The sequence below is a fragment of the Condylura cristata genome, unplaced genomic scaffold (genome assembly GCF_000260355.1).
Source record: "Condylura cristata isolate star-nosed mole 26May11 unplaced genomic scaffold, ConCri1.0 scaffold00009, whole genome shotgun sequence".
Lineage (NCBI taxonomy): Eukaryota > Metazoa > Chordata > Mammalia > Eulipotyphla > Talpidae > Condylura > Condylura cristata.
The window spans coordinates 40,328,655-40,347,115 of record NW_004567110.1 but is presented as its reverse complement, the minus strand read 5'-3'; the positions used below and the strand labels follow the sequence as shown (position 1 = coordinate 40,347,115).

Genomic DNA, 18,461 nt, shown 5'->3' with positions numbered 1-18,461 from the left:
TTTTTTTTTTTTAACTGCTTTTTCATTTCCTTAAGAATATCTTTTGGAGAGCAAAAATTTTTTGGTTTTATCATTGCCATCTTACCTAATTTTTTCTATGATCTATGCTTAGTTTACATCAAGGATGCAAATAGTTTTCTCCTATGTGGTCTAGAAATTTATAGTTTAGTGTTTATATTTAGATTGTGTATCATTTCAAGCTAATATTTGTATATGATGTGAAGTACAGGACAATTGTTAACTCTTTTTAATGTGGATTTTCTGTTGTAGTGCTTTGTTGCATTTCCCCAGTGAATTAATTAGCTAGGCATGTTGGTTAAAGATTAGTTTATCTTGTTTTATACTTTGATTATACTCCTTTTCCTCCAGATTTTCCTGGCCCCTTTTGCCCCTTCCTATAACTCCCTGCCTAAGGTACTTAGATGTGGCAAGTCTTTTGGGCCAACCTGTTTGACTGGGCTTTCACTCGGGAGGAGATAAGTAACTTTGGGCCTTTGATTGGAAGCTATTATCCAATGCACACTAATTCTATTAGTTATTTTTCTCTTTAAGGTTTTGCATATTAAGAATTATGCTTTGTCTTTATGCAGTGAATGGCACAACCCATTTAGAGTGTGCAAATTTAGGAGTCTCAGATGCCACAATCTGCCCACTAACATTCTTTTATGCTTTTCACTGGTTTTGATATCACCTCATAATGGATTTATAAAGATTTCCTCCCATTTTCTGAAATTTCTGTAAATTCTCTGTAGTGTTTTGTAGTGATGGTATTATTCCTATTTTATATGTTTGCTGAAATTCACTAATAAAGCAATTGGATGTGGGTTTTTCTTTTATTTTTTGGGGGGGAGTTTTCGATTAATGCTTCAACTGCTTTTGTAGACAAAGTGTTCAGATTTTCATGTTTTCTGAGTGTCAATTTTGATAATTTGCATCATTTACATAATTTGCCTGTATAATTGAATTTACTGATCTAAAGGTATTGTGCTTTTAGTACCTATAGAATTTGAAGTGATACTTTTTTTTATTTTTGTTCTCTTTCTCTAGAAGAAAGAGAAACTAGAAAAATAACTCCATTTGTAATTGCATCAAAATAATAAAATACCTAGGACTAAATTAAACCAAGGAGGTGAAAGACTTTTATACTGATCACTTTGACATTGCTTAAAAAAAAAAAAATAAGTACACAAATAAAAGGAACAAAACTACTTAAAACTGATAGTTTATATTTCCCTGAACATTCCACATTCTGGTATTTTGTCTTTTCTCTTACCTTTGTTCCTTTATTTCCTCTATCAATCGAATTAATTTGTGAATTTTGTTACATCTTTTCAAAGAAATAACTTTTGGTTTCATTGCTTTAGCATTGTTCTAGAGTAACCCCAAAAGCCTTAACATGTTTTTCTATTTTGCTGTTTTTCAGTTGAAGTACAATCATTGGTTTACATCCTTGACCAGATTTTTTTTTTAATTACCGTACAGTGCAAAATACTTTATAATTTGAGCTTTCTTTTACTATTAGGTTATACAAGAGTGAGCCATTTGCTTCCAGGTATTTGGGCTTTACTGGACATGTTATTGCTATGTTTAGTTAGGTTCTGTTGTGGTCTAAGAGCAGAGTAAGATTTCCACTTAGTTCATACTTGTTTTACACCTGTAAATTACCTGATTTGTAGTTTTGTAGCTATATGGTCTTTTTTTTTTTTTTTTAATGGATGTTCCATGGCATTTGTAGAAAAAATGTATTCTGTAGTTGTGGATAGTGTTTTATAAAGGTCAGGTTAAGGTGACTGACAATGCTTAATTCTATTCTTTAAATGTTTTTAAAGACTTTTTTCATCTCCTATAGACAGCCTTTATAATTGGTTATTTTTTTAAAATATAGCAACACCACCCTGCTGTTTTAAGTTGTTAAGTCATTTCCATTTATTGAAATTATTGATATGGGGTTGTATTTAGGTTTTCAAAATGATGTCTTCTCTCTCTCTCTTTTTTTTTTAACTCCACTGGTTACTTCTTCCTTGTCTCTTGTTTTAGTGAAAGACCTTTTATTTTTCCTATTAAATGTACTGTATTAACTGTTTAGCTTAACAGCTAAATCTAGCACACTGGTGCCCACTTGAGTCAGTTTCTGTGAACTGTCATTTTTGCTAAATATGGGCCATACTTTTCTGTTATGATTTTTCCTTTTGTTTTCTTGACGACTCCTTCCTCTTTTCCTTCCACTTTCCTTTCTCCCTTCCCTCTCCTTCCCCTTTCTTGCAGTTATACTCAGAATACTCAATTACTAGTTCTGTAGAACTGCTTTGAATGGCCAACAGTGTTTTAAAGTAATTTTTAATCATTTTTTAAAATTGTTATCTATAAAAGGGCATATAGCTACTGCCCTTTTCCTCCATGACTCTGTTACTGTATTTTTAATTTCTTATAATTGCTTGCTAATTTCCTGTGTTCCCTTTTATAGCCCCAATCCCCTGTTAACTTAAAAGGGTACAAAGTTACCTTTTATTTATTTTAGTTTAGTAAACATAATTGTTTTCTGTTATGCGTCTGAAAATTGTAGTATCATATGACCATCAGGGATATGTTTTTGCTCTCTTTTTTCACCCTTATTCTTGATTCATATGTCCTTATTTCCAAAATTATTATTGACTGCTTCTTGTTCATATAAAATGTTATTCATGAGGATTATACATGACCTGTGCCCACTTTCAAAGCAAACTACTGGTCTTAAAATTATTAATTTTGGTTTGCTTGACCATCCCAGTAATGCTAATTTATATAGCAAATCTATATAATGACCAAATTGTTGTTAGTCTTACATTATGTTGACCTGGCAGTTCTTCCACCCACATGACATTTAGTATTGCTAAAATGATTGTACTTTGCTCATCATTTTCAATTTTCACTTAAAGGTTGATCCAAATGATGTCTACCATTTTACCAGAAATGAATATTCTCCACATTCTTTACATTTTTTTCACTTTCAATGAAAAGTCTTTGTAAATATAGTTTTATTAAGTAAATTTATTAGTTCTGCAGCCTGTGTAAAAGCATATGAAATAATCAGTAGTCAAGAGATATTTATTTAATGAATAATATATCTATGAATATAACTGCATATACATGCAGTTATGCATATATATGTAAATAATTATTTTGTTCTTGTAATAATTTAAATGTATCTATGAAATTGTTAATAGAGTTATCCTTTAATTCTTCATAGTACTTACAGTGCTGGCAGGATTGTTCTGGGGCAGATAAACTACAATTTAGTAAGGCAGGAGTCAGATTATTTAGTTCAGGGGAACAGCAAGTTACTGTCAAGAGGTTTGAAATGAGGCATTTAGAGTAGATTGAGGATTCTGTACAGAAACTATTCCAACTAGTACTCATTAAAAGTAATAGGGAATATTATAGAATATATGTGGGCTCTTGTGAGCTGGCTACTAGCTGGCTTCTTTTGGGCAACCATGACCTTGCTATCTACAAATCACAACAGAGCATTCCTTGCCTATCTATAGAGTAGAGCTCATATCACGAGGCAGGCCAGGCCAGGGATGCCTAGGCCACTGTTGACATGATTACGTGACTATCTCCATGTGGTTTCTGGATAACTCTACCTTTGCTGATGCAAATGTCTCAATGTGTGGTCACAATGTCCCCTTCCTTGTCCCTCTTAAAATTTTGTTCCCCATTCCTATCCCACCCACTGGACTTTATTCCTCATGCCATTGTCGCATGATCAGCTTTTACTGGCCTTTATGCTTTCAATAAATGACACAAGAACTTCTGCTTAAGTAGCAGTCTTGCCTTGCAAATCTGCTCCACAGCTGCTGTGTCCTTCATCATATTCCTGCCAAAGCAGCAATAAATTTTAATGGGCATTAGATGAAGTTTGGCTAGTTTTGGACAGCTCAGAAAACCCTGACAATACATTATTTGATTAAAGCAGTGGAATAACTAATAGAGAGCAGAAAGACAAATAACCTTTTGAAAGGAATATTCTGTCTTTTGGTACTTTTGAGTCATTAAATTAATAATAATCCCTAATATATCCAAAATCTTTACTCTCTATTATAGGATGTCCTTTATACCTGTATCCATAAGGCTTGACTGCTTAATATGTTATGTGAACCCCTTTGTTTATGCAAATATTTTCCTCTTTTTTGATAGTTAGCACAATGTTAGCACTTATCCTATTTCTTAGTGCAATTTTATTAACTTTATTATTAGAGACATGATTTTAATATTTCCACAGGTCTTTATTAGATCTTGTTTTCCATATTGTTGTTAGCTTTAAATTTCTAATCTTCATTGGTATTTTAATGAAAGACCAGTATATACAGATGCCTTTTAAACTGGAGACACCTCTTACTATGACATTTCAGAGAAACTATGTGTGATGGATCTTCAAGGACTCCTAGTCATTTATACTTATTTGACAGATAGTTATGAAGCCTTTCTACTTGTCAAGTGCTTAATAATTATTTATTTATTTTTGTGTTTGTTTATGCATACAGAACTCAGGTACAGGGCAGAGGTTGCAGGGTGGTGAAAGGCTTCACCAGAAACAGAGTGGGAAGTAGAACAGGCAGATTGATAAAGTACACTGCTGAGGGGGCAGTGGGTGGGCCTGGAAAGGTCTGCTGCACCATGTGGTCACCTCCGGGGCGGCAATTGAACTCATGCTGATGCAGCTTTAGCTTCTTAGTGCTGTGCTTTAATCTGCTGTGCCACCAGGGAGGGCCCAGGTGCTTAAGAAATTTTAAGCAAAAGTTTCTGGCAAAATATGTGCATGGCAATTATGTGTGTAATAAATTATCAAGATTCATTTATATTCCAAGATAACATACTGTATTTTAAAAGCGTTACAATGTTTGCCTTTAAAATTTGTGTCTAGCCAGCAGTAATAAGCAGTAAAACATCATAAATATTGTATTACACTAATTATTGATTATAAAATATTGATTTTTTGAAATTAGATCTAATTAGATTGAAAACCAGTTTTTCACATGAAATCTTAAGCAGCGTAAATAAAACAGTGACTTTATTTAAATTTCAAGTACACATATAAGCCCAGGAATCACCTATAATTGAAACATCAGGCTAGAACTAAGGTCATGTATATATATTTATATGTCTATGGATATGTGTTCTACATCATTCATTTTAATTAATTCTAATTCTAGTCTGTCTTAATTCTAATTCTAGTCTGTCATTAAGTTGGGGTATAACCCTGAACAAGTTTTTGTCTTTATTTTGGAGCATCAAGTGATCTATCAGACACTTTCACATTTAACATTCTGAGTAAAATGTGACTCAAATAAATAATAAAATAAATAGTGATATATTCTTCTAGATGATGTTGAAAGAAAATAGATAAGCAAGATAAACTACTTTTTCTCAACCCATATTAAATTCACCTAACTTGTACTGGCAATGACAAGTAAACCAGAATTCGCTCTGTCACAGGTAAAGTTACCTCATGAGTTTTTATTAGTAAGAAATTTAGCTGGACTATATATATATATGAAATGTAAAAAGCACAGCCAAAAACATAGTTGTACCACCAGGTGAACAGCATTGGGGCTTTCTGAGTTTTTCTGTTAAATGTTTGACATTTGAAACAATTACTTTCATTAGACCTTTTTTTCCCCTTTGCGCTGAGAAAACCTGCTCTTGGTTTATTTTAGCTGTGTAGTGTCTGAAAAAAACTTTCAGTAAGTCAGTTTTGAGAGGGAACTTTAAGATTCAGGAACCCTCTTTGAGGTAACATATTTCAATCTGTACTTTCTTGACTTGGGTAATTTAATATCTAGTAAAAGGAGTTGTTGATAACAATATCTTATTTTCATTGTTTTAGTATAAGCCACCTGCTGTTAAGAAGTCAAATTCTCCTGGAACCACATCAGTGTCTTCACGATTACCACAACCGAGTGGCACTAGCAAAACTGTTGTAGGTAATAAAATTCATAAATTTATTTGACATTTTTAACCAATGTGGATAACAGAGAAACTGAAATAATGATCTATTCTGCAATATTAAAATAGATTCATAATTAGGAAGAGTTGTGATAACTAAGCAGTTATTTTTGGATAAAAATTCGGTAACTGGATGGTTTCACTAATAGCAGGAGTATAAAAGACCAAGGGAGAAAATATAACAATAATGAACAACTATATACCATTTTACGGGGGACGGAGTGGGGAATGGGATTAAATATCGAGTTGGGGTGGGGAGTGCACTGGACTATGGTGATGGCACATGGGAGATTTGCTGATTACAACTGAGGTGGGAAAAGGCACAAAGTGATGTAAAAATAAACTATTGTATTTTTTAAAAATTCAGTAACTTTAAATAGCTTCTACTTGAGATATTCTGCAATTCTTTTTTTGTTACTCTAAATGTTTATTTTTGATGTTGTTATTGATAAGTCATCCATTCAAAATGGTCAAGTCATCCGTTCAGAATGGTCAACCAAGTTCTTTTCTTGATTCTTCCACCTCAGTATTCTTCTTTCATTTCTATATTAGTTTCTCATCTTACTGAGATTGGGACACTTCTTAATAGACAAATGTGTAGTAGCTTGAAGAAACTGTTGACTATTGAGATGGTGCCTTTATTTGTATGTATATACTAAAAACAGAAAAAAAGAAATTAGATATAAATGGTGTTTCCTGGAATGTCAGTTAAAAAATAAAACACTTCCTAGTTGATTGCTTGTTTTGATTTATTACCACTAAAGCATTGTTTTCCTGTCAGAGGTTCTGCTTTATTTGATTTTTTTTTTCCAGAACGTTGTTAAAATTAATACCCTTTTATTATAAGGTGTGCCCACAGGTAAAGTGTCTTCAGTTAGCAGCTCTTTGGGAAACAAACTTCAGACCTTATCACCCTCTCATAAAGGGCTGGCAGCCCCTCATGCAGCGTAAGTATACATCATATTTATTTTATCAGTAATATTTTTACTAACTTCATTTTCTTTCTAAATTCATTTTCCTTTTAACATTTTGCTGATCGGTACACTGCTGTTGGAGATCTAAATTAAATAAATATTTTGGGAAAAAATCTGGGACATTTATTAAAAGCCTAATTTTATTTCTTAGAATCCAGTTTAAGGATACCTCTTGAAATTTGGAAAATTTTCATAGTACCGTAATTTATTAAGCACCATGTGTCAGGCACTGTGCTCAATATTTTACACATACCTTATTAAAACTACCCCACTACTATAGAATGAAAGGCTCAGAAAAACAAAGACTCATGGCTATTAAGAGTTGAAAGTAGGATATACATTGAACCTCTTTGTTCAGAAACACTGGGCTATTTTCATATATTTTTATTGTAATACAAGTAAAGTAAACACCCTAAATGTCTAGCTATGTTTGAATAGTAGATTATGAAAACCTAACATGATGTATTGGTCACAAAATATATAAAAATTTTAATAACAATTCTGCTATTGCATGAGAATAATGTAGGATACAGTACTTCTTATGTGCTATGATAGAAACTATAAGTATATTTGTAAACAAAATAAAACATGTGAAATATGTTTTTTTTTAATGCTAAGCTTTTAATAAAGTAGTTTAATTAAACATTCAATGATTATTTTGATGTGGAAAAAATTTGGTGATGCAGGAAGTTTTACTAAAAGGCTACCTATTCAGTAGAAACTCACTTTCTCTGCCTTGATAAGTCAAGAAATTATAATATTGTCACATGACTTTACCTTTATAATAAAGTGATAAAACTGATACAGAAATACAGCACACATTAATTTCAACGATTGGCTCACATTTATTTTGACTTTTATTTTACAAACATTCATGAGTATCATTGAGAGTAACTGTTTTTTTCTTTCCTAATTTGTACTGTATAGAAAGCACAAGACCTAGAATATTAATGTAATTATCATTGTAGAAAAAAAAAATAAAATCAACTAACAAAATCTGATGAATTAAATGTTCTTATTATACTTAAAAAAGAGATAAGCTCTCTTTAAGAAAGAGGTGATCAGGTGGTTGAAAAGTAAAAGTAAAATGTTCACAGTGGTAAAATACTGATTCATTTCTTTTCTTTTTTTGTTTTTTTTCTAATTCTCTACCAAGTACTTAACTAAAGTTTAAATACAGCAATTTGTGTTTTAGCTGTATAATACTTTTTGCCATATCACAAAACATTGACCTTCATGTTAGGTTATGGTGTTACTATTTTATTTACAGTTGATTATGAAAAACACCAATATTTTTCACTATCTCTGCCATCATCATCATACTGGTGATTTAATCAGTTGGCAATAATAGCCTTTACTGACACCCTGTATTCTTGAATAAGCTATGTAAAGCTATCTGATCTCATAAAAGTGGAGTTTGGATTAGAAAACTTAGACTTCTAAACTGTACTTTGTCACTAAGTGACTTAATTCATACCAAGAGAAAGCCTGTTTTTACTAAGAAGCAAAGATTTCGAGCAGATAATTTTACGTTCTCCACTGTTCATAATGATGTGACTATTTAAAATTTCTGGTTACCCCCCAGAATATTAAACTGTCAAACATAATTATGCAAACATTGCTTTTGTCTATTTTATATATTTTCCTTATATGTTAAAAGAGTGTTTCCACCCACTGAAGAGTAAGTAGTGGTGTTTGCTTCTGGTCAGTATGTTGTTATTGATATATTAACTCAAATATTGCTAAATAGAATCTTTCAAGACAGTCCATTTATTAATGCAAATTTTTTTTTTTTTTAGAACTAAAGGCAGTGATTTGTTTGTATGCTTCCTGCTAGGTTGTAAGCCCTCTGATAGCACAGACCTTGTCTGCCTTGCCTTAACATGTAACTACAAAATATAGGCACACCATTAAGTATTATGTGAATGAATAAGAAAAAAAAAATTCTCATTTTTTCAATGTCTGCTTTTTGGAAAGAACTTTTTTGTGTGAGTAGACATGCTTTTCTTAGAATCTTAGCTTTCGATGTGTATGAGTTAAATTTATATAGTCCATTATTTAGATTTTCATGAACTTATTTTATGATTCAACCGGAAAGGACTAAAGCAATCTAGTATGCAAAGGTTGGTTTTGTAGGTGTATATATCAATGATTAAAGTTAATGTATTAGAGAACCTAGTTTTGCCTTGGAATTGAGATATTTAATTATCTATATAAAGTAAATGAATTTGGTATCAAGAAGAAGCATGGCATTTTAAAACTTTGCTTCAGATCATCGTAACTGTGCAGCTCTACAAATATACAGAAATACCTTGTCGTAAATATTTTCATGATTACTTTAGGAGTTCTTTTTGTTTTATATCTTTCATGCCTGTGATAGTCTTATAAGATTCAGTGGCTTATTTCCTATGTGAAATCACTCTTGTGTACCTTCCATAAATTAAAGTTAATTTAAAATTAGGAATAAGTTAATATTACCAAATATGTCTTAAATGCTCATTTTCTGTATTTTGAAAGCTTTTTAGATAATACTATTCTTATACAATTAAATGGAACTACAGAACTACTAATGAATGCTCATTCATTCACTAAGATAAGTAGGCATTGTAATGCATAGTTGATAATATTAATTAATTCCTAAATTGAAATTAATGTACAGAAGGTACCTGTTTGCTGCTGATATCATGAGAGTGATTGTGAACAATATATAAAACAAATTAGAACAAATTAGAACAATATATTAAAAAACCTATTGACAGCGCTTCAAATTGGGGAATACAGAATAATGTGGTGGTCATTATTACCTTTTAAAATACTGTAAAATTAAACCAAATCATTTTGGAAATTTACAATTTGTTTAGATTTTCAAAATCTGAGAGTTGGAATCCTTTTATATGGAATTTTGTTATTTTGTAGCAGGTGACTTATTGAGACAGTGGTCTGAGACCCTAGTCATGCCCAACACCTGTTTTTCTTGGAATATGGCCTCATCTATTGCTCGTATGTTGTCTGTGACTGCTTTCATGCTACTTTGGCACAGCTACACATTTGTGTGGAGATAGCAAAGCCTACCAATGCCTAAATATTTACTGTCTTACCCTCTACAGGATAAGTTTTCCATTTCCTATTTCAAAGAAGTAAATTATTGTAAGTCACATGGGACATCTAGGGGACTTTCACCATAGATTAATGGTCCATGTAACCAAATAGTTGTTTAACTTTTATTAATTCAACACATTTCTATGATTGGCTTAAAGGATAGTGAGACTGAAAATATAGGTTCAGTTTGACTATGACTAAATCTAGGTGCCATCTTAAGAACATACCTTTGAATTTCATAATGGGATTAAAATTCTGTGGTATGTGTATCAGATTACTTAGTATTTACCATAATAAATACTTTTGATATGCTTGGTTGACTTTAAAACACCTTCCTTTGTGTTCCCTAGCAGCAGTACGACTACCTTTACTTCTGAATGGATTTATGAGTGCTTTAATTTCTTCATATATTGGATGTATAATAATTGGCATTACTGAAAGTAGTCTTCAGACTTTAAAATAAAAACAATAGAAGCACTACAAAAATATTGCTATCAATCCTTCAATAATGGCTTAAAAGTATATCTCTCAAATGTGAATTTAAAAATACATAATAATGTGGACTTCTTATTGTACTTTTGTCAGCATTTATTTATTTTCAGAGTAACCCTACATGTAGATGATATAGAAATTTCAACAAAGTGAAAATTTTTTCCCATAACTTGAAGCACCCAAAACCCCGAGGTCAAGGCAAAATAGTATCTGTACACATTTATTTCCTTAAGTCAGTTATTGATTTCTTGCAAGTTTAAGAAAAAATAGGGAAGAAATAGACAAAAGAATATCAATTGGGTCAAAACCTTTAAATTCTTTTCAGTTTGTGTCACCATTTTTGCAGATAATTCAATGTTTCTTAAAATACCCATTTACCATATTTCTTCTTTGACTTTAGTGCTACTGGAGGTTGAGGGACAGAAAAGAGGAGTTTGGTAGAAAGGAAGTGTTCATATTTACAGGAATAGTTTTTATGTATTAGAATAAATAAAAAGGTAGCAAATGAAAATTGGTCTGTTATCTCTTATATCTGGATATATGTTTGTTATATGTCTTATATTTGGATAGATATTTAAATATTTAAAAATCTGTTTTTGTAAACTAAGTTTTTAAAATTTAATTGCTCCAATGCTGACTTATTTCATAATACTTAAAAAATGTATAGTCAAGATTATATACATATATTTATATATGTCTACAGATATATTACATTATATACCTATAACATTGATTACATTATGTATAGATTTTTGTATTTACATATTTATACTTTGATAATAGTGTAACAATAGACTGTTATAGCAAAATATAAACAAATAATTTTAGCTTGAGAGTATTCATAATCTTTAAGTAATATTTGAATTATATAAATGAATACATATATAAGTAGGTAGGTAACAACCAACTATTATAGCAGAACATAAACTTAAATAATTTTAGCTTGAGAATATTTGTAAACCTTTAAGTAATATTTGTATATAAATGAATACATATATAAGTAGGTAGGTAATAATCGACTATTATAGCAGAATATAAATTTAAATAATTTTAGCTTGAGAATATTTGTAACCTTAATCTAAGTAATATTTGAATTATATAAATGAATTCATATACTTTATGGGTAGGTAGGTAGGTAGGTAGTAAAAGAGAAATCGATCAGTCCAATTGAATTTTATTAGCAGATATATGCTATATTTTATTAGCAGGTTTCCACTGGAACATGCCTTTCAATTAGATTTTCAAAATCGGAAAATAGTTGGTAGTCTTTTCATATGTAGACTACATATAATATTCTGATCAGATAATTGTATTTAGATTTTTATTAGTTTCTGTACATCTTTTTGAATTGAACTGTGTGGTATATGTAAAATTTGAGTAATTCTGTTCATATTAGAAGAATTTGTAAAACATGCTTTATATTTTTAATTTTTTTTCTAGTTCTACTAAAATATAACTGATATATTGTAATAATTTAAAAATATATAAATTTTACTTTCAGGGACATTTTTTTATGAGAAAATAAATATTTTATTCCTTATTCCAGAACCACAAATACTTTTTATAAGAGAACCATTCTTTAGAAAAATGTTTTGATAATTGTTATAAGTTCAAAGAAAAATCTGATTTGTTAATTAAAATTCCAAACAGATGAATTATTCTATAGTAATCTTTCACAAATAAAACCCATCAAAATTTAATCTTAAGTATTTTGTAATATATGTATAATATAATTAATTAAAACATTTTTTAAAACCTTATAATGTGTTATGATATAAACACTACCACAAGCAAAGTATTCATATCAACTTCACCACAAAATGCCTGCTATATAGGGAATACCATAAAAATGGATACAATGTATTGTTCTTAGAGACCCTTATAATGTAGAGAATATAAGTTTCTTTGTAGTTACTAAACTCTATATGAGATTCATGTCTTATTTGCCACTATACCCCAAAATATAGCACAGTGCCTGACACATAGTAACTGCCTAGGTTTTAGAGTCAATGAATAATTGAAAGAACTAATTAGCAGTTAAACCATCCTTTACAATTGAAAAAAAAAGTATATTAGCAGTGATGTGTATTTAAGATAGTTTTCTTTTCACAAATTAGTTTTCCCAGCTCCCTGTTATGAAGACATTGTTCAGTAATAGTGTATCATTCAGTAATGTGTTGATACAATGAAATCTCTGCAAATCTGTAGTTCCTTCTCTTATCCTCTAGATGGTAGTATTTTATATTTTGGTTATTTAAAAAAGAGAAAGCTTCAGATGGAATAACCACTTAACATTTTTACATGTGATTCCCCCCAGCACACACACACACTTGCCATCCATGTTTTTCACATAGGATCATTTTTTTTTGCCCTTAATAAATTTCAAAAATACTCATTCTTTGTTAGAAAGTCAAATGGAGTAAAGATAGACTTTTTTTATTATATCTGTAATTTTAAAATGCAGATTAATTCATAAAATAATAAAGGCAAAAAATTCCCTGTGAATTTAGGGAGGGGGGAAAGTTAGATTATTTGTATATTCTGTAAGAGCAAGCATCAAGTCTGGCTTATTTAACAGAAAAACAGCTTTCAGTTTACTCCTCACCATGAATTTTATTTCAAAGCAAGATATCCGATCCTTTATTGATTCCATTGCCATGTTCCATAGAATATGGGACTTATTTGGATGCTTATTAAAACTAATAGGGTGACCTGCATAGTGAGAATTTTCATGTCTAATAATGTATGAAGTATGTGAAAATTCTTTTTGACTTAGTCTTTACCTTGGCAGTCAGATTATTATGACTTGAGGACTAGATTATTCATGAACCAGAATAACAACTTTACAAAAAAAAAATTATATAAGGAAACAAACAATAGCAATCTCCTTATGGGTACACCTTTATATATTTTAATAGTAAGATGGACAAGTTAGGCCCTCCACTTCGAACTGGAAGACATTTGCAAAGGTTGTATGACAGTGATACAAAGTCAGACATTGCCATCAAAAGACATGAGTTATTGCCCATTTACAAGTAAGTATTTGTAACTCAGTTTGGTTAATCTTTTTTCAGCTGTTTTCTTGAACTCTTTATAGAATGGAATACTATAATTTGTAAATTCCATACTTAAAAAAAAAACTCTTATTTTGATTATTTTAGGTCCAGAAATGCTGAATAAGTTTTTAGGACTCAACACATTTTGATTTTTGGTAAATATTTCTATAGTCCTTAAAAATGCTGCTTTTAGGCCCTCCCTGGTGGCGCAGCGGGTTAAAGCACAGCACTGAGAAACTAAAGCCACTTCCGCATGAGTTCAATTCCCGCCTGCCCTGGAGGTGACCACATGGCGTGGCAGACCTCTCCTGACCCACCTACTGCTCCCCTCAGCAGTGTACTTCGTCGATCTGCCTATTCTGCTCCCCACTCTGTCTCTGGTGAAGCCTCTCACCGCCCCTGAGCCTCTGGCCTGTACCCCAGTTCTGTATGCGCAAATAAATAAATCTTTAAAAAAAAATGCTGCTTTTAGCTCATACTTACTGTGAAACTTCCATTAAGCTTTAACTTTAAGAAGGTAGAAAAAATCATCTTCAAAGTTACTCATGAAATTTTTTTAGGAGTAACATTTAAAAAAATTATAGGGAATATTATACCACATATATCAAATAATATTGCTAGATAATCTTTCAGTAGAACAGATAATGAAATATTATAAAAAGGCAGAGGAAAAGTCCTTAGAAAACAGTCACTAGATCCTAAGTCTTTTTAGTTACTTGGATGACTGTAAATGCCACATAAAGTATGACACTGCTAAGTACACGCCTCTCTGTTCCGGCCTAGCAACCTGAGAAGTGACATGAGTGTGGCAGTGGTAACAGTGTGGAAATTTTCCCCATAAAGGTCTTTAAAGATTACTAGTTCAGGCAGCTATACAAAATCTAGCCCTCACATTTTAAAGTGATGAAATTAGGACTAATAAGTTAAGTTACTCATGAGCTAAAATAATATATATTATTAAGCAGACTTAAGTTAACTTTTGAAACACGGCCTTTTGTGACATCTTACTATATATGAGAAGTAGCAGTAAAATTAACCAGGTATACAATGAAATAGGATAAGTCTTTAATATATTAGTTGTAACCATCTGTTATTTTTAACTTAGTGATAAAACCTAGAAGGATTAATGCCTTTAGCCATTTTTCTTTGTACCACATTTGCTGTCTTTACCCAGTGAAGCAGACATCAAAGAATTACCAATAGTAAGATAATGCACAATTCCAAAATTAAACCTTTTAGTGTTCTTTGAGCTGTAGTAGGAAGGTTAGAGAAATGGATTAGTGCTTTTAAGATACTGGCTAGGAAGAAAAATGTGTTGATAATACGAGAGTAGAACAACATGTTCCAAATGCTAATCAAGACATATCTTCCCAGTCACTTGCTCTTGACAGGCTCTACCTCTGAGACGTTATGAAACTACATTCTAGACATTTAATAATGGTACCAATTATTGGTAATCTCTTTTTTTCGCTAGTGTTTATATTCTCTGTTTGAACAATTTTAAAATATTCCTATACTGAATTTGTATGTGGGTATGCATGGCATTGTTTATATTATCGGTAGATAATATTTGCATTTTATGTGAAGGCAGTAAGATTTCTAATAAGATTTGAGTCTAGAGGGGGGAAAATGTGTCCTTTTAAATTCCTTTTTTATAATTCTCAGTGAAGGAAAAGTCTTTTTGGCAATGATATTTTAGAAAAGAATTCCTACACTGGCACTGTATGAGTTAGGCAGTATTCACAGAGGGTTGTTTATTACCTGGCATAGTATTTGGCATGTAGTGGGACATTTGAAATAGATGTTGTTACTAACTTGCCTGTATTTGGTGAGATAGAGGAAGAAAAATTTCAGACAAAGTTGAAAATTTTTGAGCCAAAGGAATTTTAAGGAGTATTCTTATTCATATGACATAACATTGCTTATTATGAAAGGAAAATAGTTGACTAAATCTAAATAGGGGGTGGGAACTATCACTTTATTGACCGTCTGACCCCTGACTCAGCAACTTAGTTGTGTCATGTTGGGTAAGTTTCGTAATCACTGTTTGCCTCATTTGCAAAATAGAGTTATTAACTGTACTTCCTTCGTAGATTATTTTGAGAATTAAGTAAACTTACATATGAAGGCAAATAGAATGTAACTGATATATAGTAAACTCCATTATATAAAGATTAACTTGTAACAGTAGCAATAGTCATGGTAGTATTTATAGTATTATCTTCATCATTAATTATAAATATTTAGCTAACTTATATACCTTCTTATAAAATAGGCAATGTTAGTCACATTTTGTAAGAGGGGTGGATGTACACTCAAAGTGACTAATCACTATTACAAAGCTGGTCACTACCATTTGGGATTTGAATCCATATTCAACTGAATCCCAAAGTCTGTCTTTTACCATTGAACTATTATATAGCCTTCTTAGCTTTCTTTCTGTCCTGAAATTTCAGAGAGGGAATTCAGAGATGATCTAATCCAAACTCCCACTGACACACATAGCCCAGTAATAAAATTATAACTCAGTTGCTGAAATTAAATCTTTTTCTTTAAAGAGTTATTTATTTACTTTATGCATATAAAACTGGGGTACAGACCAGAGGTACAGGGGTGGTAAGAGGATTCACCAGAGATAGAGTGGGGAACAAAACAGGCAGATTGAGGAAATACACTGCTGAAGGAACTAGCGGGGAGACAGGAGAGGTCTGCAGCACCATTTGATCACCTCTGGGGCAGGGATCGAACTTGCAGTGAAGCTGCTGCACTTAACTTGCAGTACTGTGCTTTAACCCACAGCACCACCAGGGAGGGCCGAAATTAAATCTTTTAATGGAAAGTTACTAAGCACTGATGTGCATAAGTTAAATATTCTCTTAGGGTGTTATATTTTATTCTCTTTTAGATGTATCACTTATGTTTAACATAGAAATATTCACAAGCATTTAGCAAAACACATCCCTAGTTTTGAAAGACCTATAGATTTAAAGCTTAAGGGCCTCCCTGGAAGCCTAATGGTGCTATCATTGCTATGGCCTGAGTTCAATCCCATGCCAAAAAGCTAATGCACATATGGTACAGCAGACATTTCCTGTACCTCACTGTTCTTCTTAGCAGTGAGGAGCATTGCTCCTCCACTTAAATAACAAAATTGAAGAGAATTTCCTAAAATTTTAGTTACCCTCCCCCAATATATCTATTTCAGTAGATATACTGAATATCTATTTCAGTAGATGTGCCTGTTCTGCATTCAGATCTATCTCTGGTGAGTATCCTCACCCCACCCTCGCCCCCCACCCCCCACTTACACCTTTGGCCTACACCAGGTTCTTACACACACACACACACACACACACACACACAATCTGTAGAATATAAATATACTTTAAAAAACTTGGAACCTTTCAGAATGATTAACTTTAGAGATTTCATGTAAGACATACATATGTCTTATATATGATAATAAATACAAAAACCTTTGATTTGTTCTTAGTATTATCTGTTTTTTTCAGATTACAATATTTAAACGTTCATCTTTTGAATTATCTAGTTTCTATTTTTTTCTAATTATGTAAATGAGAAAATTGAACATTAAAAGCTTTTTTTTTTTCAGAAATTTTTCATTATGTGTCTCTTCTCTTCTAGAACTAACATCAAACCTCGCAATTCCACACCACCTAGTTTGGCACGGAATCCTGCCTCAGGTGTGCTTACGAACAAAAGAAAAACATATACCGAGAGCTACATAGCCAGGTATGTTTAGCTCTGCTATCCTAATAATTAAAACAAAATTTAGTATATGTAGTTTTCCATGGATGGTATATTTTAAATGATATCAGGATGTTTATAAAAAAGCTATTTTTTCCTTTATTATATGACTTAATTTGACTTTGAAGTTGTACAATAAAGAAATAGTTTGGACATAAATGTTTTCCTGCACCTTGCAGTTATAATTTTATTGCTGTAAATTTGTTCATTGGATGCATTTGTGTTTCTTATGCCATAACCATAGCATGGTTATTTTTACCTTTGTAATGGAATAATAGACTCTTCAGTCCATTATTAGTGTATTTTTCTGCAAGATTTCCATACAGCTAATATATTTATACTCCACCACTGGGGTTATGATTAGCCTTGTATATCCCTTTCAAATTTGTCACAATATATATACAACTTTGACATTTAGATACATTGCCTGCTTTTGTTATAAGCATATAAAATTGTCTGAAAGATATTTTTAAATATATCCCAACTTATTCCAAAAAAAAAAAAAATGAAAACATAGTACCTAACGCCATGCTAGAAATAAAATACATTTTAGAAATAAAATACATTTTAGGTAAAGTGTAAATTTCCTCCAAAAATAGCTCATATAAATGATTGCAAACAAACTATTTCTAATCATTAATAAACTTAAATCACTAACCAAATTCCCACTGTTTCCTATCACACACATGCAAGCATGTAAAATGGGCTTCTGATCATTTTAGGTGGTAGGGTCTACCAAATTTTTAGAGGGATGGGAGGTTAAAAAAACACCATTCCTCAGCTTCTTTTAAAATATTAGTAAAATGATACTCAGATCAATAAGAGAAAGTAAAATTATCATTCTTACATATGAACTTGAAAATAACCCAACCTACAACTTGAGACTCAGGATACTTTAGATTTAACCCGAAAATAAGATTATTTAACATTACAAAGTCTGTAATATAATTTATCACATCAGTAGACAGGAGAATTAAAACTATTTTGTCACTATTGATAAATATAGAAAAAATATTTAATAAGATTCACAAGCCAGATTTTTCAGTTTTTACAAAAATTTGTAGAAAATTAAACTACAAAATATAAG

General features: G+C 31.4%; 1 protein-coding gene across 1 annotated transcript in view; it reads left to right on the top strand.

Moving 5' to 3' along the window:
• ZC2HC1A (zinc finger, C2HC-type containing 1A) overlaps window positions 1–18,461 on the top strand; it is a 38,165-nt gene that overhangs the window by 15,449 nt on the left and 4,255 nt on the right. The window contains exons 6-8 of the mRNA XM_012722810.1: window positions 5,867–5,963; window positions 6,833–6,932; window positions 17,252–17,359. Coding sequence (XP_012578264.1) covers window positions 5,867–5,963; window positions 6,833–6,932; window positions 17,252–17,359 — 305 coding nt within the window. The remainder of the gene's footprint in view (window positions 1–5,866; window positions 5,964–6,832; window positions 6,933–17,251; window positions 17,360–18,461) is intronic.